At 40.3% G+C, this 22,238-nt stretch overlaps 1 protein-coding gene across 4 annotated transcripts in view; it reads right to left on the reverse strand.

Annotated features, from left to right (window-relative positions):
- Positions 1 to 12,020: 12,020 nt before the first annotated feature.
- pcdh9 (protocadherin 9) overlaps positions 12,021 to 22,238 on the reverse strand; it is a 243,287-nt gene continuing 233,069 nt past the window's right edge. For 3 of the 4 annotated variants that reach the window (XM_079496820.1, XM_079496818.1, XM_079496819.1), the window contains exon 5: positions 12,021 to 13,327. In XM_079496820.1, coding sequence (XP_079352946.1) covers positions 12,960 to 13,327 — 368 coding nt within the window. In that variant the 3' untranslated portion in view covers positions 12,021 to 12,959. The remainder of the gene's footprint in view (positions 13,328 to 22,238) is intronic. The other variant, XM_079496821.1, reaches the window with a different exon arrangement.

Consider the following 22,238-nt stretch of genomic DNA (forward strand, 5'->3'; position numbering starts at 1 on the left):
TAACAAAGCCAGTTGTTGGAGTGGTTTGCACCACTCAAAAAATGATTTTAATATTTTTTTACTTTGCATGCCTGATGTAGCCACCATACTCTAATGAATCAATGTAATTTTTAATGAATACAATTTTTGGTTCCAGGGATTCCGTTCTATACAGGAGGTTGGAATCTGATCAGGTCTACAGAGCCAGCCAGCCGAGCGACGCCTCTGCCTTTCTTGCAATGCCCCAACGAGGCTGATTGCTGTCCCTTTGAAGTTGATGTGCAAAATCAATTGAACATGTTGGGGAGTGAATTAACTGCTTCGGAGCTTAATTTCGAATGGCTGAAAGCATTTTCTAAAGTATTATATATATACAGTATATTTCTGAGAGCAGGTAGGCATTCCTCTAGTTCTAGGTAGTTTATTACAGCGTAGGCCTACATTCATGAATCACTCCGAAAATAGATATATGTATGATTTTTTTTATTGAGTCTGTAAATATCGTCTGTCGTATTGTATCTTGAATCAGTCCACTGGTACAGATTGATCTATAAGGCTATTATGGGTCATTAGATTGTTTTATTACTGGCAGTATATCAGTTACCTTATCCCTCTTCGCTATACCAACATTTCATTGCATATTCCATAGGATAATGTTAATTAAAATGACTCCTATATCTCTAGACTTTCCATCTACATCCCTCTCCACAACTATTAATAGACTACCACAGCGTGTGTGTGTGTGTGTGTGTGTGTGTGTGTGTGTGTGTGTGTGTGTGTGTGTGTGTGTGTGTGTGTGTGTGTGTGTGTGTGTGTGTGTGTGTGTGTGTGTGTGTGTGAGAGAGAGAGAGAGATGGGGGCAAAACAAAACTTGATTGGGGGGTGGGGGTTAGTAAGCATTAAGACTGAAGAAAATCTAAGCTCTTTAACTGGTACTCCTTTGCATATAAATGAGAGATTAGGCAAAAACTATATCTTACTGAACTGCTCAAATACATATGCCTAATTACAATATATTCATAAAGTGAGAATGTAATTTCCACAAAGAAGATTACACACGAGCCACAAGGTCATGAGAAGCCCTTTCTAATCTCCGAATGCCATTATGATGTCGCTGCTGATGCTTGGCAGAAAATGACTCATGGTCACAGGTTGTCTTCAGAGACCTTGTATTTCCAGACCAGCTATCAAGCTAGAAGTGACAAGAGAAAGTGATGAGCACTGAAACACACAGGTATGTAATGTGAAACTGAACCAAATTAACCCTACTTCCTGGGCATGTGAAAATGGCCAATTTACACGCTCACATGATATACTATGGCAAATAAAACATACTGCACTATACTATACTGTGAAAAAAGACATAACTATGGCATTTTCACAGATCATTGAAGATCCTGTTAATTAACGGTCTCCGGATAGACTTATCACAGATCATTGAAGGTCTTGTCCACAAAATATGTATAGCTCTCCATTAGGCTACAGGCAAAGTCTGAATGTGAGAATTCTTCTGGAAGAATTACGGTAGAAGGCATGCTCAGCCATGAGTCTGGTTCAAATGTGAACATCTTAAAAAAGAAATCACACCTGTGTGAAATGAGGGGCACTCTTGTCATCGTACAAATTTACGTCATATTTGGCGGACATTTAACCTAATTTCTCCTTTCATTGTCAATGGCAAATATATGAGATGTGTGGGGACAAGATATACGTCATATTTGGCAGACATTTGGCCCAATTTCTCCTTTCATTGTCAATGTCAAATATTGAGACGTGTGGGGACAAAAGCTGTATAGGAGGGGCTAGCGCCCCTCAAAAAACATTTGCCTCTGGTATTAATTAAAGACCACACCATTATGGTGGTGTCCAACTTGTAGATGCCACTCATGTAATTCATATCGTCCTCCAGTCAGCCCGGTCCTCCCCCCACATATACTGCACATGCACGACCTTCACAAAGACACAGGCTGAGTGGTATTCCCTTGCCTCGGGAACAGTCCCATAAATCTTGGGCTTGAACTACTTTGGATGTCGACATCAAATACATAAAGCATGTTGCAGAACTCAAGCTGACAATCACCCCCCACAAATAATAATAATGTAGATATAACCTTCTATCAGCAGCACACCTGTGTGGCCATAGTGCATGGGTGGAACCTCATTCTCCATTTTGGGTTGTCGTTGCTTGGGCCAACATCAACATCATCCAATTTAAAAGCTATGTTGAAGATATGGATGTCTGTCTGTATGAAGGTTCAAGGTAATGGTAAATGGTGCATTTATATAGCGCCTTTATCCAAGGCGCTTTACATAGATTGTGCATTACATTCACCCATTCACACACACAATCATACACCGATTGCGGCAGAAGCCATGCAAGGTACCAACCAGCACATCGGGAGCAATTTGGGGTTCAGTGTCTTGCCCAAGGACACTTCGACATGTAGACATAGAGGAGCCGGGATTCGAACCGCCGACCCATGGATCATTGGACGACCTGCTCTACCTCTTGAGCCACAGTCGCCGTTGTACTTTAATGTTACATCCTGTGTACAGGTATAACAGTAGAACTTATTTTGGTTTGGCTTCCTTTACTTCAGACAATGCAGCATAGACTAGAGCTAATCGAGGGTGGAACAGGGTCATTTCTTGTTGCAAGTGTGTGTAAGGATGCTACAGTAAATGAATGTCCTATTTTATACTACGTTGTATGACGTTGTGCAAAAGTAGCGGAAATAGCAGACCCACAAGCTCCACAATGAAGTACTGTACAGGTTGAGGACAATTAAATCATGTTGCCGTTTGGAAAATGACATGTGGATTGTGTCACCTTCTCAGACAAAATTAATTAACAAAATGATAATGATATTGAGGTATTAGGAAATTATATTTTAAAGAAAGTAAATATAACTTACCTCCTTATATTCCCCTAAATGGTGTTTGTGTATAATATGGCAAAACCTTATGTTGGCTAATGGCTGTTTGATCACCACATGTGTCCTAGACAGCTGTGTGCCAACTATTGTGCCATACACAATTATATCTATTTCCACATCTATTTCCATAAAATCCTCAGTATTAATTTAAATAAACGAACACTGAGGGTTTTAATGTGTACATTCTTTGACAGCTTTCCACAATCTTGTACAATAAATGTATCATTTTGTGAGCAAAGTCTTCTTTGTTTGACAGCCATTGACAAATATCTGGCACTTGATTGACTAGTATACTACTGACAAAATTAATCATGTATTCTTTATTTATTTATTTTAAGACACAGATGGGCTTTTGCTCTATTTAACTATAGACACAACTTTGCAAGTTAGTGTAGTAAGTGAAAAGGAGATTTGCATTCATAAGAGCTGATGATGTCATTAGTATTAGCATTTACTCTGCCTTTAAATGTGAGAATATTTTGGCACAAAGAGACATGTTTGCTCGCTATGGTTTTACAGTGGTTAATTATGTACTGTACATGTATTAACATAGCCACAATACTGTATATATGCTTACAGTGAATGAATGCAGATTTGGGTTAAAGAAGGACCGGCCACCCTTTGGATCTTTTTATAATCGGCTTAATCGATTAGTCTGAATTAAGCCCTGTAATATACAGTACTTCGTTTTACAATGGTGTTGTGCAAAATAAAATAGCGAAAATAGCCAATAAACAACCTCACAATGTGTCACATGGTCATTGTGAATTTTTTACTTTTTTAGAACTGCTATTTTAAATATTTTCTTTAAATAAACCTATTATAAGTGAAGCAAAAGTTTGAAATAATCGTGATATTGATTTGAAGTCATATCGAGTCGACCAGCCCTACATGGTGTTAAGCTGTACGGACAGAATGTGCGGCAATATTACAATAGGCCTATCTCACAGAATTTCCCCGCCCCCCTTAATACGCCCCCTTTTGGGGTTAGTGGTGATAGCGTGACGTCACTCCATAGACGCTACATGTTAACAGAGGTAATTTAAGAAGTCTACAACTTTTGTTTTCTCAAGGTAAGGTTTGTTCTATCTGTTCGAGCTGATTTACCATCTTGTTTGCTTCATAATAATATTGGTCTGTCACATTTTTACATTAGAAAATGTACTTAGATTCTCCAGAGAAAAAAACGTGTAAATGCTAATGTTAAAGACACCACTATTTACCGGAAGTGGGCGTGAAAAGCGGGCTGTGAGATAGGCCTATTGTGTGCACTGTGCACACCCTCAATGATCATGAAGATAAATCATGTTTTTAAATCAGTCTGGTATTGCAGTTTATCAGTTTTCAAACGTGTCACTGAAGACACACAACTCCTCATTCAATTATTAGCACCAGAATTATGAAAGGCTCATATTTCTGGTAATGCTTGACTGCGGCGGTCTGGTGAGGCAGATTTTAATGAGAATCTCTTATCTTAGTCTCGTCTTTCAGGTGTTCAAAAGACTTTCTGTTAGATAATATAATCCCCAAAACCAGCACAATTACTGCTAATTCAGTCAAAAGGTGAAGTGACAGGGACCATTTCAAATGTCGCTACAGCATGTGGCTCAAAATGGAATTTTGATTTCAATTATGGTGTTGAGCCTGAAGGCGAAATCTTGATTAGAGCCCTTTGCCTTCAGAAAGCTTGTTCATATACCATCAAGGCACTTTCAGTAATTTAATATAATCTAGAATTAAATCGTGACGATTACTTCATCTTCCGAGTTCCTTTTATTGCACCTTCTCGCTCATAACATGACAGTAAAGTGACCCAGATCAAGCCATGAACCCTTATTACTTATAATGCCAATGGATCATTATATAACTACCTAAAGAAAGTGCATGTGTATTCTATAGGCCGATCTTTAAATGGTAACGTGTCACCTTCATCTTATGCACATCTTACTTTTTTACCGTTTGGCTTTCAGACATGACTTCATGTGGCAGCCAAGTCTATGGACTTTTCGTTTTAGTTTTTTAATAATTTTTATCCCACGATTTTGCAACCCATTTTTTCACCCAGTGTCAATTATCTAATGTAATCCTGGGCGCTACACTTCCTCTGCCAACCTGGGGGGGCAGCGGACTGACCTCATGCTTCCTTCTATGCATGAGGAGTCCAAGCTGCTTCTTTTCACCTGACAGGGGGGAAAGTCTATGGACTTTTAACGTTTTCTTTAAGCAGTGACGTCATGTGGCAGCCACAGTGGGAGCGCCTCCCTTCACACAAGTGTGATTTTTTTTAATGTAACTAAAGTGTTACCGGTGACACTGTTGGTGGTATGAGTTCATATAAGCAGAGGGACATTTTGCATCCCTATAATGCAATAAATCCTTGCCTCATAACCCAATGACCACTCCAGGGGTCCATAGAATCACAATCCAATGAATGAACAACACTTCAGTGATCCAATGCTAACCAACTCAATGGGTCCATTTGGTTACAATTAGGCTGCACAAAGTTAAATTAGAGTTAATTTAACACTGTAAGTCTCAATGGTATCTCAAAACATCCTATAAAAAAGAAATTGTATCGGCCTAAACAGAAGGAATGTGCTCCCAATATTTTGTGCAAATAGGGCCATGAGGATGGCCCTGACACCATGCAAAATAGGGCCCTGAGGATTTAACTCTGTCTAGTATATGCTTTATATGTTATATTTGTTGTTTTCCTCATTCCTGATGACACCCATGAGATGGCCTAGCCACAGAGTAGGCAATAACATTGTTTTGTCACAATTAGAAAGTTGGTGCACAAAGACTAACCATCCAACAACATATTTCATTGAGGATTGCTCCAATAATGATCCTTGCGAAAAGTTACAATTTCTGAGTGTATAGATTTGGCACAATCTACAAAAGTTAATCACAATTCCTCTTTGCCATCTAAAAGCGTGCGTGCGTGCGTGCGTGCGTGCGTGCGTGCGTGGAAGGGGGGGACAAGCCACACAGACAAGCCTGCTGTGCCTGCTGTGTGGATCAGATTTCTGGAGAGACAGAGACAGACTCAAGCCATCAGGTCTCTCTCTAAATGGCCCTTTTGCCCAGTGAAGGACTCTCCTACAAGGTAAAAGTAGTCATTGATCCTCAGTAAGGCATTAACTCTTGATGAAACGGCCAAGGCTTCCTCCTCCCAGTCGTTTAAAGAATTGTCCCTCTCCAATCTGCTTCATTCTTTCTTCTTCTTCTTCTTCCAATCTCCTGATATATGTGATAAGATGAACAGTAAGAGATGTAGAAATACAGGGACATTGTATGCTATATTATTACTACACAAACACAACACAGAAAAACTGCCAGGTGCATATTGTGTATATTATGGGATTGGTTCTTCTCTCAAATGACAAACAGGATGAATGGAATTGTGTTCTTCTCCCTGATTGTTTTTTGATGGACAACTTGAAGGTCTCCTGAACAGAAAATCAGTAGTAATGATGGCCTCCCAAAGTGATATTGTTTAAACCATGGCCAAGCCGTATAGCCATGATATACTATGGGTTTGAGTGCCATGTCATTTTAAACAGTTTATTGGAAGGATCCACAGAATAATGACTGCTTTAAAATTGAATTCTTATATGGTATCCTTCTGCTAGATTGAGTTGGTTAGCATTGGAGCACGTGTTGTTCATTGGATTGGGATTCTATGGAGCCCTGGAGTGGACATTGGGTAAGTAATGAGTATCTATTTTTTCATGATTTTCGACGATAAAAAAAAAAGATGAAAATCATGAAAAAATAGATAACGTACTATAGTATGTATCATTGTTTTCAACGACATACTATAGTATGTCGTTTTTCATGATTTACGATGATAAAAAACGACATTCTATAGTATGTAATTTATCATGGTTTTCGACGATAAAAAAAGAAATGAAACCATGAAAAACATCATGGTTTTCAACGACATATAGTATAGTATGTCATGCGCCCAGTCAGCGCGGTGGTGCTGCATGTGAATTTGATCAGCTCCTGGTGGAGGCGCTTGAGCTCCGCCAGCTGATCGGTGGGGGGGGGGGGGGGGAATCGGCCAGGCCTTCCTGTCTTCGTCCGTATGTAGGACGGGATCCCTGGGCAGTGGGACAACGCAGGGGGCCGTAGGATTCCTACTGTCAGAGGCCTACGCCTACCGAGGGCATGTCGACCTTGAAGGTCGCCTTGAACCCTTGAGCCAGCGGGAGAACCGCCCTCCGATCTGGCCTCTTAGCTTCGGCCCCAGCTACTGCGCAAAAAGCAGCCCCTTGGAGCCAGGTCGTCGTCCCTGAGGTCCTCCTCAGGGCGTCGATTGCTGCCTCGTCCTCCTCCTGGTCTGAAATATTGTCTATATACATACATTGATGAATCCACTTGCTGACCGGCTGTTAGTACTGGGCAATCTTTTTTATAGGGGTTTCTTGTGACCCTACCATTAACATCCTATGGCTGGCAAAAATGTCAAATTTTCCTTTTGCTTTAAGTAGCATGTGACATGTCAAACTAGGGGTTTTTCATGATTCTGAATCCATTTCAAGCATTAGTTTTGCACAAGATACACTCCTTGGGCTAAACGCAGCCATAGCCACTTGCCCAAATGTGCCACAAATGTGCTGACCTCATCACATTTGTCATGATGTCTATGGCCGTTTTTAGCCCAAGGAGTGTATTTTGTGCAAAACTAATGCTTGGAATGGAAAACCCCCTAGTTTGACATGACACATGCTACTTAAAGCAAAAGGAAAGTTTGACATTTTTGACATTTTTGCCTGCCATAGGATGTTAATGGTAGGGTCACAAGAAACCCCTATAAAATAAATTGCCCAATACTTTCAGCCGGTCAGCAAGTGGATTCATGAATGTATGTATATAGACAATATTTTAGGCCAATAAAAAGACTATACCAAATTTCCCACCCGTCCACTTCGGCTGCCGGACTATTGTCAGTCAACCAGAGTCCATCATGATGGAAGTGGAAAAACCTCAGGTCTTTTAAAACCTGAGGTTTAAAAAAAATCTTCTCCCTTCATTAGTTAAAATGAAACTGATGCTGAATAGCTGAAATTAAGTTTAATCAATTCAAGCGTTTATCATTTTCAAATGTGGCATTCTTCAAAATATGCAGCTGCCTACCTTACTGTAGCTTTTGTGGAACAATTTATTTCCGTGAGAAGAGCCTGCTTTTTCTGTGACTGATTTTCAACTGAACGTTCTCTCTGTTCCACTGTGTGCATGGAGGCTTCTGCGTCTGAAAAATATTCTCAAAGCCATATGAAAGGAAATGCGATTGGGAACCTTTTTTTTCCTGGTTGTGGTGTGACACTAATTTGCTTCTCCTCACACTTCCAAGGCAATTAGCTTTGAAGCTTCTCAGAAACTATTCTTGCCCAAGTCGATAGCTAGCATGGCAAATAAGAATTTAAGCAGGTCCACTGGGGGACAGCTGATAAACATATCAAGTGAGGATACAGTCAGAAACAGAAACCAAAAGAAATAAAGAATATAATTATTTCACCAGTTAGGATATAGCAGGCTGACTCTTCATTACTGGGCAGTAGCGCCATGCAAATTAATAGCAGTCTGTGAAGTGACTGGCACAATAAAAATATGTTTTAATCAAACTCTAAACATATAACAAATAAATTGTTGTAAATCAAGAAGCATGACTAAATAAAGTATATATTTGAATTATGCAGTAATATTTTTCCTCACAAAAGGGATGCAATGACAGGTTAATTAAAGGCAGCTGTTGCCTTCTGTATAACTACCTTATAGTCCAACACCTGCTGATATGGATATGATGTTTGTAACCTTTAAATGTGCATAAGAGAACAACAGTCTACACATGTTAATGAAATGTGTAGTTGAGGCCTTATTCTAAACTAGAAAAATGTGTTCCTCTGAGCACAGGTCTCTGCTAGGCCATGGAGCTTATAGAGGGTATGCGCATGACATCATCATCAAACCCGGAAGTTATGCAGGAATGCCTACTGAGTGGCAAAAACTACTTTCTGGCCTTGACAATCCATGCATTCAAACAGAAAATTGCATGATGATTGCATTAAACAACATTAAACCATGTTAAACTCACTTTGCCTGTTGCTTTGCCACTCGATGTGCCATTCACTTTAAGCATGCGCATACCCTCTATAGTGGGCCAGCAAAGTCCACCGCAGCACCGCTACATGATGGAAAACTTGTCAGGCGGAAAAGGGGCGTGGCTTTATTTTGGGAGTTAAATAATAATCCAGCCAGGCTCACACAAAGCTACTTAAGGAAGTGGTTGCACCACTTAAAAATGTATGGTGGTATTTCTTCCTTGGCCTAGTGGGAATGTGTGTGGAGTTTCGTGCGTGCACCTATAGAGCGTTGCAGTCCCGCCCCCTCGAGAGACCCGGAAAATAAATCCCTGTTAGTTTTCCTCATAGACTTTTCAGAAAGTATTTATTTAAAGACGTTTACGCCGCGGACAAAGCCAACTCTTGTCGTGACAAATCATGACAATAAACTTAATGTTTTGAGCCAAACAAAGAAAAAAAACGGCAGGTTTATACAACACTTTTTTGTTGTTTTTCTTCTTTGTAATTATTTGTTTGGTCCAAAATATTGTGTCGAGTTGGCTTCGTACGACGCTTAAAAGGTCTTTAAATAAATTGGGATTCATTTCCTGGGCCTGGCGTCGTCATGAAAGGGGGCGGGACTACTGCGGATGCTGCAATTCATGATTTGAGGCATTTTGTTCAGTTTGTCCTGCAAACTTGGCTGGGTTTGAAATGATACATTTTGAGCGGTGCCTCCGCTCCATTACGTAGCTACAGTATGTGTGCCTAATCCCTATACGTGTCAGAGCACGGAAAGCTGCAACACGTAACATTTTTAACGACCGTTTCAGACGCGGGAAGGCTTGCCGGAACCCCCTAGGCGTGTTCCTGGGGGTCTGGATGTTCCGGGGACCCCCCCAGGGACCCCCACGCGGTAACTCTGTCATTTCTCGACTGTTTTGGAGGCGGGAAGGCTCGCCGGAACCAGGCCTTTTTTATCATCAAAAGCCATGAAAAAACGTCATTAAAGTATTTATTTTTGGTATGTGTAAGGCGAGAAGCCGACGATTTTGAAGATAGAATATATCACAGTTCTTTTTTAGATGTTGTGAATATTAGCACAATTATGCGATGGATGTTCATTTTCTTAGGATGGATTTTGAATCATTAAGAAACAGTTTCACTGAATGACATTTTGACACTTTAGAGCTGAATAGCAGATGAGAGTGAGTGGGTATGCGTGCACAGTGGTGGAAAAAGTACTCAATTGTTTTACTTAAGTAAAAGTACCAATACTGCAATTTAGAACTACTCCGTTACAAGTAAAAGTACGGAATTGAAAATGTACTTGAGTAAAAGTACAAAAGTATCAGCATCAAAATGTACTTAAAGTACTAAAAGTAAAAGTACTCATATTGCAGAATGACCCATTTCACAAGTTCAAAATGTGTACAAAATCTATTGAAAATAGCCGATCTACAAGCTCACAATGCGTCGCAACGCGACGCATTGTGAGCTTGTAGATCGGCTATTTTCAGTAGACCTGCTATTTTCAAATGGCCGACATGTATAGGGTTGAACTGGTTAATGAATGTTTTCTAATCAAAATTTTAATTGCCAAAGTAACTAGTAACTAAAGTTACTTAGTAGAAGTAAAAGTATTGGAAATTGGAAATACTCAAGTAAAGTACAAATACCTCAAAATTGTACTTAAGTACAGTACTTAAGTAAAAGTACTTAGTTACTTTCCACCACTGTGCGTGCATGGGCTATTGTAGCGCTACCATGACACTGATAGGTTGGCCGTTCTTCCTTGGCCTACTACTAGCCAATCGAAATGGAATATGAGAAATCTGACACATAATCTCGATCACATGACCATAGAGATATTGTATACCGATTTTTGAGAGATTTGGTGAAAATCTGTAGGTTAACCTCCTGGTGGCACTATAACAGGATGATATGAATGTTTGTGGTAGAGAATAGAGATTCTTCCTTGGCCTCCAGGGAGTATGTATGCGTGCAAAGTTTTACCCCAGATCGGTCCAATGGTGTCAGAGATAACGCTGTTCACACACGGATGCACGGAAGGACACACGGGACAGACCGGGGCAAAAGTATATTCTCCAGGTTTGGGGCCATCTGGCCTGGCGTAGACAATAAGTAAATGTTTGAATTTGTTTCTATAAATTTGACTTTATATCAACAAATGTATGACCACACAAAACAAACATACAGTCTAGTAACTCCTGATATAACAAACCTGCACACTAGTTAAGCATACACATAATCAAAACATTTATTGCAGTAGCTGTATACCTGTAGAGTAGTAACAAGGATTAACTGTTTCAATAGTGATGTCAAACACCCTCACAACTGACACACATACTGCAGTAAGCAAATCACTCTATCCCACTTGACTTTTTATATAGTGACATAAATATGAAAGTGCTTTACAAAACTGAATGTCTCCTTAATTCACAAATTAAGTATTTCTTTCTCAATGGAATGAAAATGTGACACAAAATAATCAAGTTCAGTTTCAAAGTTATATCTTTTATAGCATGCTATTCCATTGTGTAATTAGCCTTCCATGCTGTGGAAAAAAAAGAAGACAGAAAAAAAACGATTTGACTGTGGGAATGAGTTTTCATTGTTGACTTAATAATTTGACTTAATAATAATAATTGCGTATTTAAATCTGCCAAACATTCATTGCATAAGGCATTTCATAATTGGAAATGTTATTTGTAGTCAACATGTCCTTATCTTCTGAATAAGCACAATTTAGTGTATGAAGAAACACCATGAAGGCACAGTGATTAGCATTAACCTGTTTCTTATATTATGGAAAATAATGGTCTGTATTATTGGTCTAAATTATATATATATATATATATATATATATATATATATATATATATATTATCAAGTACTACTGAGGAATCTCACTCAGTTAAATAACAATTTCAATAAAATGTTTACAGTAATAAGATCAAAGTTAGATAAAACATTTAGCCATTTACAAATATATTGCTATTGAATTGTACTGAACACATTTTCAAAACCAACTTTTAGAGGAAAGCTTTCAAAGCAGTTCATTTCTATAATGTAGACATTAGCGCATTGACATCCTTCGTACAAAATGTTTTGGAAAAGTTTGAGGGTGCTATACTTGAACAGAAGCAGAGATATGGACAATATAGAATGTTTTACAGGTTGAAAATTTGTTTTGATATGAACTGTAGGGCTTTTAATAAATTATACTTTTTTTATGTACTGATGACAATTTTCTGATTGTTGCCCAACTGAGAATGATTCAAAATGATTAAAAAAAATAGCCATACTGATGATCAACATGAACACTGTTCTATTCATTGTGATTATTACAGGTACATGATATCGGTTAATTAGTTCTATTTACAAACACACAGACAATGACAGAATAAACAAGTGTCCACTAACAGTGTTATCAGAACACTTTCTTTAAGCTCCATTTTCTTTGATTGTGTTGATTATATAGTCCTGAACAACTCAATAACAACCACATCACAAATATTGGTATATATTGACAAGTTCCTTTTCATCTTCTTTTTTGTTTACGGTAGTTTTCTTTTTTTTTTTCTTTTTTTCTTTCTTTTTTATCGGTGGAGTTTTCCTTTCTCCATTATGACATTGTTCTTCCTCTCTTTGTCCAAACAACAGCGACGGTTAATCTGAAGGAATCCTTGAGGGTTCATCAAAACGATATGAGCCTCTTGAGTCAAAGTAAAGTAAAAGTACTGAAGTTGTAGAGCACACAGCATAAGCACTAGTCTAGTGGCCTACATAGTACATGTAGCAATCACATTGCAGAAGCAACGACGTCAGTCGAACGAAACATAACAAGAACGGCGAGATAAAACAGGAGGAGCTCATCATAGTGACTGCTTCATGTGATTGCTATGTCCAACATACAAGGACTTCTCATAGCAAAGAAGCAAAGTTAATTTTATAGCTGTTGCTCCTTTGGGCTGTCGGGGCAGGAGGCTGGCTGGTAGGACTTAAGACTTGCCAATGGGATGTCAGCCATGTTACCACTGTTTGTGAAGTGTCCCTCTCCACTCCCAAACTGCTTCCTGTCACCAAAATGATCAGGCCGACTACCCTCATTTTTCCAGGTTCTGGTCAGAGTGTGTCCATTCAGTAGTTTGTCCTTGGGTCCCCACTCCCTCGGAAAGCTTGACACAGGAGATTTGGGTTGCTGGTATGTTGCTAAAGTCGGGGGCATCCAGCAATTGTCTGAATGTCCCAGCACTAGGCATTCTTGGGTGCACATCTCTGAAGCTTCCACGAGACCACGAGGTCCAAGGGGCCCATCTGAAAGAATCAGAGTAAAACAGAGCGGAACAGGTCAGCAATTATAAATGCATCATAACATGTAAAGCATGGACTTACAATACAGGATGATGAGTTGAGTTTCCCAAGTCAATGCAATTTTCACCTATGAAATACTTTGGGTGATTACCAAAGATTATCTGTAATATGTAAATGTGAATCAATTGTGTGTTGGATATTCCTATCAATCAATCTCAGCATTTTGGTTTTGGTACGTTTGCAAGATGAGTGCATTATTGGATTATAGTTATTTAATAATTTGACTGGGATTTTGGGGGGGGGGGGGGGGGGGGGCAAGTGCAATTTGGTCGTGCAGAGAAAACAACAATTTGTAAAGTGTTAATTTGGCAATATATTAATTTGATAATAAAGTAAGTAAAAGTGTATATATATATATATATATATATATATATATATATATTTGTGTGTGTGTGTGTGTGTGTGTGTGTGTGTGTGTGTGTGTGTGTGTGTGTGTGTGTGTGTGTGTGTGTGTGTGTGTGTGAACTAGTGATGGGAGATTAATCGGCAAACACATCGGTATCGGCCGGTTGAGTTGTTTTTAGATTAATCGGCATCGGTTCGATTAATCAATCAGACCAATGAATTGGTCAATGAATCCCATTAATCGGTCTGTCTTTACAGATAAACGAGCCCAAAGTGACAGCTTGAACAGATCTACAAGCTCACGATATTAAATATAAAGGTATTTAAATCTGACTTGCCTAAGCCTGCAGTGCAGACACGCTGTTACATGTATTTTTCAGAATGGACAAAATTATTATAATTTTTCAATACAGAATGAGATCATATCGACATCGGTAATATCGGTTATCGGCCATAACAGCAATTAATTATATCGGATATCGATATCGGCCAAAATGTCTCATCGGCACATCCGATAGTTCCACTATCTCTAAAACAAATAAAACCTCTGATAATTAAAGGTTAATTGACATTCAATTATGCCACCAACAGCACTACTCTTCTACTATCAGGAAATGTAATCCACTTAAAAACAAATAGCTAATTAGTGAATGTTTCAGTTCCATTTACATTTCAGTTGTTACTTTGTATTTCTTATTGATTGGTCCCCACATGTAAATCAGGGCTTCACAAAATTAGCCATCTAGAATCAGAGCTTGTGGTGTTTTTTTTAACCTATATGTTTATTTAGTGGGGGGGGGGAACCTATTCAGCTCATTCAATAGTGTTTTATTACATTATACACATTTTAAAGTGTCTATTACTGTATATTGGCTGTAAGAGTGCCTTTTGAGCTCAAGGCATACACTGTACACATAATTAATGCAGCCCCGATTGCCCCTTGCATTGCATTAGAATGGTTTTCTAACTTGCTCATGTATTAAATTAACACAATCGAGTGGAAACCCTGTAAGTCCAAAACCGTTACCTTACAGGAAATGGGAGGGTGTTAATACTTCTAACTGGTTAAAAATATATAAAACCCACCGACAGATATAACCACTTTCAATCTCACAAACTGTATACCCCACCGACTTCAAATTCGACACCACCACAGGGAGTGCAGTGCCCGGTGTCGAGTCCGTCGGATAGTCGGTTGTCCAGAACCAGCACAAAGCCTCTGCCCGGAATCTGGACCTGATCACCCCTATATCTCCATATATGGAGCTGGCCTGTTCTGACATCACAACACTTCATATTTGGGAATACCTGACACAGAACTCCATATATAGGAATAAAGGGACAGACAAATACAGAAATCTCCATATATGGGCATAAAAGGGACACAGACAGATGGGTGGAACGGGTACTCTGACACGGGTACAACGGGTATTGCATAGCTGGGTGAGGCATGGATATCCAACTTCCATCGCTACCGACTCGGTGCTCTAGCCGGGCACCGGTCTAGTACATACAATTAAAATACTGTATGGAGATACAAGGTTTCTGGCTGACAGCACCAAAATTGTTGTGCTCCATAGTTAATCTATTTCCTTGGATTGCTACCTCTAGATAATCCTCTTCATGACATGGCTCATTTGATCGACCCACTGCTACAATCTGTCTCTGTCTCTCCTCTACAGCCACATCTGTCTCTGTCTCTCTGTCTCTCCTTTCCAGCCACATTTCCTCCAACTCCCCAGACCACACCTGCTATTTTCCAATAAGCCACCAGATGCGCTCAGACTTATCCTTCCTTTGCCCATCACCTGACTGTCCCACCCATCTACACACCTGTTACCCATCTGCAATTAGAATTAAATCCCTTATCAAGCCCTGAGTCACATCACTGGGTACACCCAGATATACGCGACAAGAGGCAGGCGTCTCTTCCTGGTTTTTAAACAGCTGGTGGATGTAAATGACGCTTGCGCACGGCTGCAACTTGTAGCGTGGGAAAAGCGTTTCCAGTTTTCTGGCCGACGCGTGAAGTTGCAGCCGCGTGCGAGCGTCATTTCCATCCACCAGCTGTTTAAAAACCTGGAAGAGACGCCTGCTGTAAGCGGCATCTTGCTGCCCCTTGTCGCGTATATCTGGGTGTACCCGGCCTGCGTACTATAAGGTCAGTGTCCTGCCATGTTTTCTGTAGTACTGCTGTAGTTTTTAACTTGAAGTGGAAAACAAACTACAAAATCAGCCTAGGGTTTCTGCGTTTCCAGAAAGGGATGTGATATAACTACAAATGTATGTAATTTAGAATTATTCTTTACCAGAACTCTTGCACCCAGATGTCCTGACCTTCACTGTACCAGCTCACTTTCTCACTTTGTTTGTTTTTAGATTATTCGTTTCTGTTGCCCGCTACATATTTAGATTTCTTTCCTGTATTGGACTGCTTTCCTGATGTTGACCCTTGCCTGCCTCACCGTAACATTGCACATTCTGTATTATGAATACATCTATTGAATTGCACTTCTACTTGCTCTGCATTTAGGTTGTTCTCCTGTGTTCCTTGGCTTCAACCCCGCTTGCATCTCTCATGACACCCAGTGTTGCATCTGGCCTCAATAGAGTTCAATAGTTTTCTATTTTGTTGACACAAAGACGTTCATGTCTTATAATATAAAGTAATAATAATATGGTCCCACTCCCCACTCCATTAGGGGTATTTTTTGTCACAGTACATTTAGCACATACATGAAATGTTTCCTCTCTCCACTGCATTTTCCCAACCTAACTAGCCGCTTAGGAGCAGTGGGGGGTATTAATATGGTTAGGTGTGTATGTGCGTGCATGCGTGTGTAATATGCATACATGCATGTGGGCACATGAATATAATTGCATACCTGCGTATGTGTAGGTGTGTATAATATATTAGTGGTTGGTGCTGTAAATCTACATTGCACCATTCTGATGTAAAATTGTCCTGGCTCTGGTAAGAAATGTATTTGCTGTATATGAGGTAAATGACTGTGAGCTATTGATTCTGGCTACTTTTTGTTTGCATTGATTGATACACATGTATGCAAGTACTGTTGAAGTGAATTAAGTAATTTAAGCTCACTATTTTGTGTCACATATACTGTACAGTGTACACTATACTTTGATTCATCAACAAAAGCACTGCATTTACTTGAAGTAGCACTATGACATTCTCCTCTTCTACCCCGGAATCCGGTTTCTTGTGCTGACATTGAGCTTCGCGCAAGATCAGTCTCTATCCTTTTAATACTCTATGGTACGTGCGCGTGTGTGTGTGTGTACGGTTGTAATGCACGTAACTCGAGAACCGTTTGACCCACCGACTTCAATTCGACACACGCGTTCCACACCCCCACAGGGAGTGCAGTGCCCGGTATCGAGTCGGTCGGACCCACGCTTCTCCAGAACCACCACAAAAGGCTCTGCTCAGGCTCTGCCAGTGGGCCTAATGAGGCCAACTCCTTTCACCTGGGCCAGGCTCTGCCAGTGGGCCTAATGAGGCCAACTCCTTTCAGCTGTGGAATTTCCAGCCTCTGCCTCAGCTAATTGAGGCTCAACCAATCAGGCTCTGCCAGTGGGCCGAATTGATTGCCAAATACACTTTTCAGTTTGTAGTCTTCACACACAGGCACATACACGGATCTCCATGTGGAACACCGGCTGATGGGTGCTATGACAACGTATATCATTAGGTTCCCAAGTTGCATCGTTCCCAAGTAGGCCGGTGGCCGCTGCGACGGGCACGTACAGGTCTAGTGATCTAAATGTCTCAATAGAAGAGCAGGGAGACAAAACAACCACCCTGTCCCCAATTATATAATTTATTATGTTACATAAACTGCTTTAAATGGGGATTGTATATCATTGTTTTGAATATCTGAAAAAAATAATGCCCATTGTGTAAAATTGTAATTAGATTTTATTCTAATTACATTATGTAGGCATTGTAATTTCATCATTGTCATAAATAAGAAGGGATTAAAATTAGGCCAATATACTGGATGCAGACCAAGTAGTGTAATGTTCTTATCATATTGAGTTTTTCCTGAACCAAATGTGATTGCTATTATGACTGGATTAAAAAGGAAGAAAATTGGAAACTATGTATGAGCTCATTTGCTGAGTTTTTATGACACTAGACACCTCCAGGGTCTGTAATGTCGAGGACAACGTGAATTAATGTAATTGTCCTTCATGTCGCCTTCCGCCTTCAAGCCTCATAATCTGAACACTGAGTTCAGGCTTAAAATGATCGGAAAATCATATTCCATGTTCTGATAGTTATGCGGCCTGAGGAAAATTCTGCACTGAGGATCGTGTCTCTCCCTTGCCTGTAGGGTGTTGGAGTCTGTCCCAATAACTCGCACCCATAATGGGCTTGTGAGAAGCCTGGCGAACCCTCAAATGATTATGGCAACATGAAGAACCGTGCAGAGAAATTATACGCAGTGCTAGGGTGACAGCAAGATGAATTCACCAAATGAGATTGTAGAGGGCAGCGAGTATGGGAGCCTTTCAAGAGGAGACATGGAAAGCAGGGGGAAGAGGATACAGTACTATATACCAGGGGTTCTCAACCTGGGGGTCGCGACCCCTCCGGGGGTCCCGAAAGTATTTTTGAGGGGGTCCTCAAATAATTTAAAAAAAAATGTGTTTTGTTTTTTTGCAACTGAATGGCTGGAACATGGAAATGTACACATAGTGCATGCATAAACTTTCCTTAATGATTATATCTGGATTCAATATATGTTTATGATGTAGTTTTGTATGTATATTTGTATTGGTGGTGGGGAGGGGGGTGGGGGGTTGAGAACCCCTGCTATATACTACTCAATATACTTTACAGTACTAGGTTTTTAATACTAACAGTGAAAAGGGCATCTTTCGGTATATTTTAGCTTGACCAACTTTGACTGATTTAAGATCTGATCTTTACATATACTGCTACCATGATAAGGGGTAGTAAAAGACACCTTGAACCTCAACTTGCATGGGATTTCCAATTACATTTAAGTACTAAAAAATTAAATTCGGGATTGTCAGCTGATAACAGTGAAATTGCTTGACTAAAGCTGTGAAAGCCTCTTGAACAAAAAAAAGAAATGCATCTCTCTCTCCTCTCTCTCTCTCTCTCTCTCTCTCATTAATCAAGGGTAATTTGTGCATTTCTATTCCTCTTGTCTGATATGCGTGACCATTTACATACAGAAATGGGCAATCAGAGAGTCCCCAGTGGGCATGAGAGAAAAATCTGAACCACGCATTGCTCTCTGGGCACATCCCTGACAATGCCTGATTAGAATTGTACATGTGGCAGACTCAGTCTTTGAAACTGAAACAATTGCTGTGCCTAACAGATCACACCATTATTGATTGATTACTGAGTTCATCAGGCACACCTAACATACTGTATCTACAGTAGATATGCATTAAGCCTCCTACAGCTTTTGCACGAGTATAACATACACTTGAGACCCGCTGTGCAACTGCAAGCTATTAATATGCAGCTCATCAACCCTGCCTTGACCCCTCACGCCTCACCCCAACCAACTAAATGATGAATTGTTAGGTTGTGAATATAATTCCAATTTCCTGAAGGCAGTGACATCACATTATTCAGCAGTTGTACCTTTTCGTGCAACTGGGAACATGCTTTACAAAGCTCTCTTAACCCATTTAGACCTGACCTCAAAATCTTCTAAATCCTCCAGTTTTCTGAAATAAATATTTTCACGATTTTTCAAAAATAGCAGACCTACAAGCTCGTAGCGCGCCACTCGGTGGCGTATTTTTTCACCTGAAAAAAATCTACCCACCCTGAAAAAATATCTTCACACCCTATTTTGTATTATTTCTCCTGAAAAAAATCTACCCACCCTGAAAAAACTATCTTCACACCTTTTTATTATTATTATTCTTTCTTATTCTTTCTTATTATTAATCTACCCACCACTAGGAGCTCTCTATATAAATGTATAAAATAAAACACTGGCACTCGAGCTCCCCCTAAATGTGAGCCTGTCAAGTCTCTTTCAGGGGAGCCAAGCTTCCCTTTCTCCCCCACATTTGAACCCAGCTAATCTACGTATCTGCTCCCTGCGGAGAGTCTTTATCTTGTAGAGAAAAGAACATGTTTTCTTTGACATACACTGTATATACACGATGACTTCCATGAGTTCTCTTTTTAAGAGACAACTCATGGTCGGATTCCCATTTCTTTTGTCGTTGTGTGTTCTCAAGAGGGCAGGTTCACACGCCTACATTCATTTCTCAAGGCGCTCAAGTGGTTTTAATAGATGTGAGATGATGTGTCAAAGCAGCAAGGCTGGTGTACAAGAGAAGATATGTTTGTCTTTTCACTAGAGCACTGAGGCTGCTGTGTGCTATGCTATAGAATATTGTGCTGGGATATCATCAGGCCCACTGAGTACAAGCGCCCGGGAGCCAGTTGAACTGTCATCTCTATAGGTAGTTTACAGCATGTGCTATAAGCACTCTCCTCCACTGACCATACACAGCTCTCTTCTCTGTTTTGGAAAATCTCCAGCTTACTTGTAAATATTCCTTCCATAGAACTCAAGGCATTTACACATCTAACTCTGAGAGCAGGTTATTACTGTGTGTATGGCTGTGAATGCTGGACACTAAAGCGTTATTCATAGTCTAATATTTTCGTCACTGAGCCGCGGTGAAGAGCAAACCACCGCTCTCCCCAGCCCTTCTCTCTGTTTTTATTCACCACCGATCCACGTTATTACAGCTCCGGTGGTCACCTCACCAACGGAGCGGTGGTCATCTCACCACCGAAAATCCAGACTATGAATAGGCCTTTACACAAGCCCTACAGAAATCCCTGGACGGGTGCTACACCAGAATGTTACGTGGTACTTAACATCAACAGGGACGAGCACATCACCAACAAGCGTCTGTACGGGGCATTACCAAGTGTAACAGAGAAGATAGCAGTAAGGAGGATGAGACTAGCTGGCCACTGCCACCGACACCAAGAACTCCCGGAACCAAAACCAACACACGGGCATCGATGGAGAGGACGTCCCACACCGACCTACGTGGACGTACTAAAGAAAGATACTGGTGCAGAAAGCACAAATGAGCTGGACAGATGTATGGAGAACCGAGATGACTGGAGACGCCGATGGAGGGCTCGTCTGAGGACGACGTAGAGAGATGAGTGGATAAATGTCCATCTTTAGAACATCCAGCAGGACCAGAGCTATTAGAGAGCCTGTGGGAGCTACAGTATAATCAGACAGGCCGGAGTATCACTCAAATTGATAAAAAAAAAGAAAAGAAAAGAAAAATCGGTGATGTTTAAGGAAGACTTCTTTCTTTCTTTCTTTCTTTCTTTCTTTCTTTCTTACAATGTGCCACTTAAAGGCAATTCCATCCTCAAATGCCCATAGTTCTTTGCATCTCTGGTGTTCAATACCCACATGATGTAGCTTTTGAGGAAGATTCATGTCTTACATATCTGATGTAACCTCCACCCTCCATTGCTCAATGTCTTTGATTCAGCTTGCTTGTGACTTACTAGATTTCCCATAAGCACTTTTTGACAGATCCCATCATGTAACATGTCTGTCAGCTGCAATGCATTGGAAACCCACTGAAACTACTGTATTGTCACTGAGGAAAAATCGCAACATCTGAGATTACTCCTTTCTTGAGCACCGAGTGCAGGTACAAAATGGAGAAAATCACATACGTGTATATATTTTTTGAAGCCAATGATAATCATTTATTGTAAGAGCCTTTCATTTCCATTCATGTGAAAGGTGGTCCATTTAGTTTTTCCTAATTATATGTAACATGTAGGACACGCTCCAGTCACTGGCTCACACTAAAGGTCCCAAATGTAAACACAGGTGTGGGGAAAACAGCTTTTGGTTTTAGTGCCCCATCCACGTGGAATGACCTACAGCTAAAATTAAAGATCTGTTCTCCCATAACATACGGTCAATTAAAATCTTTGATTGCAGACTTACCCCCAAGTGTCTGCAACTGTTTTTTAAACATAGCCTACGTGCTACGTCACACGATGAGTAAATGTTGCTGTTCTGTTCTTTTTTTATTTATTGCTTTGAAATGTTGCTGTTCTGTTCTTTTTGTATTTATTGCTTTGAAATGTTGTTGCGAATGCAGTGATTGCGAATGCAGTGATTGCGAATGCAGTGATTGCGAATGCACTGAGCCATTACTATGTAATCCAGGCAGAACTGTCTGTCTGCCTGTCTGTCTGTCTGTGTGTCACACTGTGACACCACCCGCCCGCCACCAGAAGGCACAGCTGTATCAAAATACACGCACACGCACGCACGCACGCACGCACGTACGCACACACACACAAACACACACACACCTTTTTTTTAAAGAGAGAAAAAAAAAGAAAAAAAAGTACGTAGTTTATTCTAATTGTTATTGAAATTTACGAGCTGCGTTCGTTTCCCGCGTTCACGCGTCTTACTTG

Source organism: Electrona antarctica, assembly GCF_951216825.1.
Source record: "Electrona antarctica genome assembly, chromosome: 3".
Lineage (NCBI taxonomy): Eukaryota > Metazoa > Chordata > Actinopteri > Myctophiformes > Myctophidae > Electrona > Electrona antarctica.